Source organism: Brienomyrus brachyistius, unplaced genomic scaffold (genome assembly GCF_023856365.1).
Source record: "Brienomyrus brachyistius isolate T26 unplaced genomic scaffold, BBRACH_0.4 scaffold37, whole genome shotgun sequence".
NCBI lineage: Eukaryota > Metazoa > Chordata > Actinopteri > Osteoglossiformes > Mormyridae > Brienomyrus > Brienomyrus brachyistius.
The window spans coordinates 182,501-190,000 of NW_026042312.1; the positions used below are offsets into that span (position 1 = coordinate 182,501).

The following is a 7,500-nucleotide window of genomic DNA, read 5'->3' on the forward strand; positions in this document are numbered from 1 at the left end:
GTTCTTATCAGTTTAATATCTGATACGTCCCCCATGGAGGGGACCACATATTAAACGGATTTTTGGAACAGGGAGCCGGAAGTGGGGCTTGCCCCGTCCGCTCCACGCATCGACCCGGTATTGCAGTGTTTCTGGGAACGGTGCACCTCTACTGCCCCCTGCTGTTGAAAGACAGAGCCGATCGGCGTTCCGCTTATCAGACCGAGAGCCCGCGCCGCTCGCCAGGCGATCAGCCGGTGTCGTGAGGGACCGACTCTGTCCGTGCGCCGGTCCCGCTTCCCTCCGTTTTTCTTCTTTTTTTTTTTTTTTTTTATCATAAAAAAAAAGCACGGTCATGATATGCTCTCTGAGGGGTGGGCAGCTGTGCTGAGGTAAGGCAGGCCGTCATCTTTGCCTTTTGAATTTTCTCTCATGTCCGTTTACATGATTGCTGATCTTTCAGATGCCAGGAGGACAGGGAGGAGTCGGGGCCCCGAGGCCGGTGGCTGCGACGCCCCCGAGAATTCAACCCCGAGCGGGGGCGTCACGGAGGCCCGGCTAGCGGCCACCTGCTGAGCGACGGCTCTGCATCGACTCGGGTCTCTCTTCATCCCGTATAAATCTTTCGCCTTTTACTAAAGATTTCCGTGGAGAGGGATAGCGATGAGTTCACTGTATTTTTGGAGGCTCTGTGCAAGCAGAGCTGCACCGCCGCTGTATCAAAGTAAGACTGTGCCCGGCTTAGCGGCCGGCTCTATCTGCCCAGTGGCGTGTTTCTGGTCCTCTGGGATCGTGCGTGGTCTCGCCGGGCGCCACCTCCCAGAGAGGCTGGCGAGGACCCAGCCGCGCCGGCTCCGTCGGCGTCCCGCATGCCGGAGCCCGGCGGGGCGCAGTCTGCGGGCATCGCTTCTCGGCCTTTTGGCTAAGATCAAGTGTAGTATCTGTTCTTATCAGTTTAATATCTGATACGTCCCCCATGGAGGGGACCACATATTAAACGGATTTTTGGAACAGGGAGCCGGAAGTGGGGCTTGCCCCGTCCGCTCCACGCATCGACCCGGTATTGCAGTGTTTCTGGGAACGGTGCACCTCTACTGCCCCCTGCTGTTGAAAGACAGAGCCGATCGGCGTTCCGCTTATCAGACCGAGAGCCCGCGCCGCTCGCCAGGCGATCAGCCGGTGTCGTGAGGGACCGACTCTGTCCGTGCGCCGGTCCCGCTTCCCTCCGTTTTTCTTCTTTTTTTTTTTTTTTTTTAAATCATAAAAAAAAAAAGCACGGTCATGATATGCTCTCTGAGGGGTGGGCAGCTGTGCTGAGGTAAGGCAGGCCGTCATCTTTGCCTTTTGAATTTTCTCTCATGTCCGTTTACATGATTGCTGATCTTTCAGATGCCAGGAGGACAGGGAGGAGTCGGGGCCCCGAGGCCGGTGGCTGCGACGCCCCCGAGAATTCAACCCCGAGCGGGGGCGTCACGGAGGCCCGGCTAGCGGCCACCTGCTGAGCGACGGCTCTGCATCGACTCGGGTCTCTCTTCATCCCGTATAAATCTTTCGCCTTTTACTAAAGATTTCCGTGGAGAGGGATAGCGATGAGTTCACTGTATTTTTGGAGGCTCTGCGCAAGCAGAGCTGCACCGCCGCTGTATCAAAGTAAGACTGTGCCCGGCTTAGCGGCCGGCTCTATCTGCCCAGTGGCGTGTTTCTGGTCCTCTGGGATCGTGCGTGGTCTCGCCGGGCGCCACCTCCCAGAGAGGCTGGCGAGGACCCAGCCGCGCCGGCTCCGTCGGCGTCCCGCATGCCGGAGCCCGGCGGGGCGCAGTCTGCGGGCATCGCTTCTCGGCCTTTTGGCTAAGATCAAGTGGATTTTATTGACTTTTTACCGCTTTTTACGGACTGCGTTGGGTTTTTTAGAGGAAGGCACGGTGAACCTAAGGCGTGACCAGCAGGTGGCTTGACCGCTGCTGCCACGGGGCGACCCGTGCCTTCCTTTTTAGCCTTTTATCCCTGCTTTTATTTCTGTTTTTATTAGGCTGGGGATCCCGCAGTGGCTGGTGGCTTGCCCACCGCCCTGCTGGGCGAACTGGTGTTTTTATTTTTTAGCTGCTTTTATAGTTTAGCTCTGCTCGGCTCATCCCGGATTGGCGGACGGCGGACGTCGGGACCACGGCGGCGGAAGGACTCTGCTCCAGCGGCGACGTCGGTGGACCTTCCCGGATGGCAACGGCCGGCGGACCATCGAGGAAGCCCTTCAGCGGGCCGTGGCTGGTAGCAGGCGGTGGCCTGCGGAATACCGCCCGGTTCTGCTGGAGGGCTGAGGAGGAGGTGGGCACCTTCCCCGACCGGCTGGCCTTCATCCGGGAGGTGGCCTTTGGAGCGTTGGGCCTTCAGATGCAGGACATCCTCTGCGTACAGCGGAATGGGCCCTTCCGCTTCTTCGAGGTCACCTTGTCCACCGACGAGAGTTACACCAAGGTCCTGGAGCGGAGCAAGGAGGGGGCCCAGCACCCCCTCCTCGGACGTTACAACATCGAGCCGCTGTGGTGGCCCGACAAGCGGGTAATAACAGTCCATTGTTTCAACCCGCATGTTACCGCCGAGGCCGTTTCCCAATTTCTGACAAAGTATGTGGATCTTCTTCCTGGCCACAGGGACATCCGGGATGAGCTGGGGATCTGGACTGGCCGACGCCAGTTCCAGGCCCGCCTGCGCCCGGACGCTAATGGCGCAGGCGGTTTTAGCCACCCCCCAGCCTATTTTACTTTACAGGGCAATAAGGCATACCTTTTTTATTCTGGACAGCCTCCCTTCTGCCGGCAGTGCCACAGTTTTGGACACACCCTGGAGGGATGCGCCAACCTGCGCTGCCGCAACTGCCTGGAGTCGGGGCACATGGCCAGGGACTGCAAGGGCCCCCGTCGCTGCAAACACTGTAACGGCGAGGACCATCTGGCTCGTTCCTGCCCACAGAAAAAGACTACATATGCCGACGCTCTGTCGGGTAACAGAGCAGTCGGCACGGAGAATGGTGGGGGAGCTCTAGCCCCCACGACTGGGCAGGAACAGCCGGCGACGGGGGCAGGAGGAGAAGCCCTGGTCGAGGTGGAGGAGGCCCCTTCGAGTGCGACACCAATGCAGGAGGGGTCTCCGAACAAGGTGGAGCAGCTCGCCCTGGCTCCAGGCGTCAGCAGCAGGAGGAAGAAGAGCGGTGCATCCCCCCGGGGGAGGAAGAAGAGCAGAAGGGAGGCGCAACCCGACGCATCCAGCCCTCCGCCGGCCACCTCGCCAGCAGTGGCGGCCGGGGACCAAGGCCGACAGTGTCCCCCCTCCCCGATGTTAGAGGCCCCCCGTCTGGTGTGGGACTTGGGACAGTCCCCTGCACCCCCCCAGGAGTACAGCGGTCAACAGGACACTGCTAATGAACAGGAGTACCTGGGGGGGCTGGAATTGGGGGACCTTTTGAGGTTGACTGAGGAGGGGGGGCAGTAGGACAGTATTGTTTTTAATGGCTGGCTTTTATTATTTTAGTTTGTTGTTTTTAATTGTATTTTATTATTTTAACATTCTATGGCCAATTTTAATATTGTCACCTTGAATGTAAGGGGTTTGAGGAACATTTTAAAACGTACATCTGTTTTTAACCAGCTGGCATCTTCTCCCTTCAGCATTTGTTTTCTGCAGGAAGTCCACCTCCGGGACCAGCGGGACGAGGCTCTCTTTTCACGACAGTGGAAGAGGGGTAGATCCTACTGGAGCGTAGGTGGCGTCCACTCCTCAGGCGTCGGGATCCTTTTTGGCGACCGCGCCTTTGAAGAAGTAAGTGCGTTTACCGTCCTTCAGGGCAGGGTTTTGGGAGTGGACGCCACATGGAGGGGACAGCGCCTCCGGGCCATATGTGTCTACGCTCCGGTGGAGGCCTCGTCCCGTATAACTCTCTTTGAAGAGTTGTCCCCGTTCTGTGTCACAGATCGACACTTGATTTTAGGAGGGGACTTTAACATCTCGTTGGAGGGAAGACAGGATGTCAGCTCAGGGCATTTTCGCCATTTTATTCGTTCCTTTAAACTTGTTGACGGTTTTAAAACATGCAACCCCAGCATGCCGGGCTTCACCTGGCATAATAGTCGCGGAGCCAGCAGCCGCATCGACTACATTTTAGCTTCACCCCCCGTTGTTTTTAAAAAGGTGTCCCTCTCCCCACAGTGGCCCACTGACCATCTGGCAGTGGAGGCCACTGTCTCCATAGACGCCCCTGTATATGGGGGCGGCTATTGGAAAATGAACCTGCAGATCTTGGAGGAGAGAGATTTTAGACACCTTTTTTTAGATCACTTCTCCGAGTGGCAGAAGGACAAGCCTACCTTCCCCTCCGTGGCCGAATGGTGGGAGAGTGTGAAGGACAGGATCCGAACCTTCTCCATGCAGTACAGCAAGCAGCGCAGGATGGAGAAGAGGTTTTCCATTCTGCAGCTGGAGAGAAGGTTGCGGGATGAATACGCCGCTCACAACAACGGGGGCATCATCAACCACGAGCGGCTGCTTGACATAAAGGGTGAGCTGAGGCGCCTGCATGAACAGGCTGCCTCGGCCCAAATGCTCCGCGACAAAATATTCTATGTGGAAAATAATGAAAAGTGCAATTCTTTCTTTTTCCACAGAGCCAGGGAAGCCCGGGAGGAGAAGAGCTTTAGCTCTCTCCGTGCCTCAAATGGCAATATAGTCACGGATACATCAGACATGCTGGAGGTTGCTAAATTGTTTTACCTTAACCTTTTTAATGTTAGGGATACGGACCCGGTTGCTGGGGAGTGCTTCCTAGATAACATCTCACCTTGTCTTCCCAGTGACATCCGGGACGGCTTAGAAGCCCCCATCACCTTGGCCGAGCTGACCGCAGTGCTTGGCAAGATGAACCGCCGCAAGGTACCTGGCCTTGATGGGCTCCCGGTGGAATTTTATTCCACCTTTTGGGATGTCCTCGGGCCGGAATTACTGCAGGTTGTAGAGGACGTTCAGCGCCGGGGTTTGCTCACTAGGAGCATGAGGTCGGGGGTCCTCTCTTTGTTGCACAAGAAGGGCGATCGGGCCGACCTTGGCAACTGGAGGCCCCTGACCATGCTTTGTGTAGACACAAAGCTCATCGCAAAGACCCTTACCGAACGCCTGAAGAAGGCCATGGCTCATCTGGTTAACAGCGACCAGACGTGTGGAGTACCGGGTCGATCGGCGACGTGGAATCTCCACCTCATCCGCGACGCCATCGCCTGGGTGGAGGATAGGAACCTCCCTCTCCTGCTGGTCAGCTTGGACCAGGAGAAAGCCTTCGACCGGGTAGATCACCGCTTCCTGTTCAAAGTATTGGGTAAGTTTGGCTTCGGGCCCAATTACCTGGGGTGGTTACACACTTTGTATAACGAAGTTGAGAGCCATGTTGTTATCAATGGCTTCCTGAGTGATTTGGTGCCCCAGCGGAGTGGAGTGAGGCAGGGATGTCCCCTCTCCCCCCTCCTCTACGCGCTCTATATAGAGCCACTGGCGTGCGCCATTCGCACCCACCCCGGGGTCGATGGCCTTCTTATCCCAGGAAGTCGGGGGACAACTGTTAAACTGACCCAGTATGCAGACGACACCACGCTTTTCGTCTGCTCGGATCAGTCTCTTGGTCATGCCTTGAGCCTCGTTCACGCGTTCGGTTGGGCCTCTGGCGCGACGCTCAACCTCAGTAAGTCGGTGGCCAAGTATTTCGGCAGCTGGAAGGCGAGGGAGGACGTCGCAGGTGGTCTCACCCTCTGTGACGGTCCTCTCAAAGTTTTGGGGGTCAGCTTCCTTTCGGATGGTGCCGCCCGGTTGAACTGGGAGGAGCGGTTGGCGATCGCCAGGCGGAAGATCGGACTGTGGAAGTCCAGGTCCCTGTCCTTCCAAGGTAAGGTTTTAGCCTTAAAAGTGGATATTCTTCCCACCCTGCTCTACCTTGCACATGTGTACCCTTTGCCCCGCTTCATGCGGAGGGGCCTGACGGGGGACGTTTTTAACCTCGTCTGGGGGGGCAGGTATGAGTACGTGCGTAGGGAAGTGTTGTATCTCGGAAAGGACAGTGGGGGGAGGGACGTTATTGACTTTCCTCTCAAGCTTGACTGCCTGTTCTTCTCGCAGCTCTGCACGCGCCTGGCAGCTCCCCTCGAGCACCCCCATCAGCACTTTGTGCGTCTGTGGCTGGCTCTCCCCATGAGACGTCTGGTGACGTCGTGGACCAACCTCGGCCCTAAGGCTGAGACCCTGCCGGTCCACTACAGCCACGCTGTCAAGTGGAGTAAGTCTATTCCGGCAGGTGTCAAGACAGAGGCCCTGACCAAGCACAGAGCCCTTTACAAGGCTTTGCTTGGTCATAGGGAGACTCGGGCCATGTTGGGCCTGGAGGAAGGCACATGGGCGAGAATCCAGCCTAAGGGTTTGGATCACAGGCTGCAGGACCTGAACTGGCAGTGCCTTCATGGTAAGCTGCCAGTCAGGGACGTCTTGCACAGGCATAAGCTGACCAGACACCCCCGCTGCCCCAGGCCCGAGTGCAGCGAGGATGAGACCATCAAGCACGTGTTTTGGGACTGCGGGCATGCACAGAGAGTCTGGGGGTTGGTAGCGGGCCTGTGTGGACGTGTAGACCCGCAGCCCGGTCTGACCTACGACAAGGTGTTGAAGGGGTGGGACCCCAACCTCCATAACCCCTTCGGCCCCTGGATGTGGCTGCTGGTCAGCATTACCAAGCGAGAGCTTTGGAATGCCAGGACCGCGCTCATCCGCAGAGGGGTTCGTCTGGAGGCACAAGGGGTATTCCGCAAAATCCGGGCCGATTTGGGTTTCAGGATGGAGACCGACGTCATCCAACGGGGCTACCACGAGGCCAAGGAGAGGTGGAAGGGCCTCTTTTGGCTTTAGCCCCGTTTCATTTAGGTGGTGACGCTCCATCCTACAGGGTCGACATGACGCACTGTCCTGAAGCACACAGGAGGTACTTTGGGTTTTAGGTAAGTGTGCTTTGTTTTTTGTGCGTGTATGGTGTTGCAAATATTCTTTTAATTAACTGCATGTACTGAGATTGAGCACGGCTGTGGTTGGTCACTTTTAGCACCTTTATGTATTAACATTAACTGTATTTATTAACATTTTATTCTATGTGCTGTGCCATGTCTGTGACTAACCAGTTTTTTAGCCTGAGGCCATTGATTTTATGTGTTTTAGGATGATGCATAACCCTGTTTTAACCCGACCCTTGTGCCGAGGCCTGAGGTCTACGGGTCTGTTCCATTTTTAAGGTTTTAATATTTTAATGGCTTGCATTTGAGGTGACATTTTAATTATGTTAATGGCCATATGATTGTAATTAGATTTTAAAGTGTGTATATGTATTGCTTGTTTTTATTGTTATGTTTTGCTTATCCTATAGGGAATGGTTCTGTAATATATTTGTTTAATATTGTTTTAAAGGTGTTTTATTATGTGACTTTAAAATGTACAGAACTGTTTAAT

The 7,500-nt window shown here is 55.7% G+C and overlaps 2 protein-coding genes and 5 non-coding genes across 8 annotated transcripts in view; 6 read left to right on the forward strand and 1 right to left on the reverse strand.

Annotated features, from left to right (window-relative positions):
- LOC125722318 (U2 spliceosomal RNA) overlaps positions 1-151 on the forward strand; it is a 192-nt gene extending 41 nt beyond the window's left edge. The window contains exon 1 of the small nuclear RNA XR_007386293.1: positions 1-151. This exon is cut by the window's left edge and continues 41 nt beyond it. This is a non-coding gene — a small nuclear RNA (U2 spliceosomal RNA).
- LOC125722255 (stonustoxin subunit beta-like) overlaps positions 1-7,500 on the reverse strand; it is a gene marked incomplete at its 5' end in the record, with an annotated part of 198,601 nt that overhangs the window by 165,535 nt on the left and 25,566 nt on the right. The gene's annotated exons all lie outside the window — the stretch shown is intronic.
- LOC125722243 (uncharacterized) overlaps positions 1-7,500 on the forward strand; it is a 29,485-nt gene that overhangs the window by 11,989 nt on the left and 9,996 nt on the right. The window contains exons 3-4 of one of the 2 annotated variants that reach the window (XR_007386236.1): positions 2,092-2,535; positions 2,779-3,792. Coding sequence is in view for 1 of the 2 variants with exons in the window: in XM_048998435.1 (XP_048854392.1) it covers positions 2,194-2,535; positions 2,779-3,465 (1,029 nt within the window). In the remaining variant the exon portion in view is untranslated. Of the gene's footprint in view, positions 1-2,091; positions 2,536-2,778; positions 3,988-7,500 lie in introns of those variants that run through there. The other variant, XM_048998435.1, reaches the window with a different exon arrangement.
- LOC125722313 (U5 spliceosomal RNA) lies at positions 571-684 on the forward strand. Its single transcript, XR_007386288.1, has one exon. It is a non-coding gene; the product is annotated as a U5 spliceosomal RNA (small nuclear RNA).
- Positions 882-1,073, forward strand: LOC125722330 (U2 spliceosomal RNA). The gene has a single exon (XR_007386304.1). It is a non-coding gene; the product is annotated as a U2 spliceosomal RNA (small nuclear RNA).
- Positions 1,497-1,610, forward strand: LOC125722321 (U5 spliceosomal RNA). The gene has a single exon (XR_007386296.1). It is a non-coding gene; the product is annotated as a U5 spliceosomal RNA (small nuclear RNA).
- Positions 7,488-7,500, forward strand: part of LOC125722305 (U2 spliceosomal RNA) — a 187-nt gene continuing 174 nt past the window's right edge. The window contains exon 1 of the small nuclear RNA XR_007386280.1: positions 7,488-7,500. This exon is cut by the window's right edge and continues 174 nt beyond it. This is a non-coding gene — a small nuclear RNA (U2 spliceosomal RNA).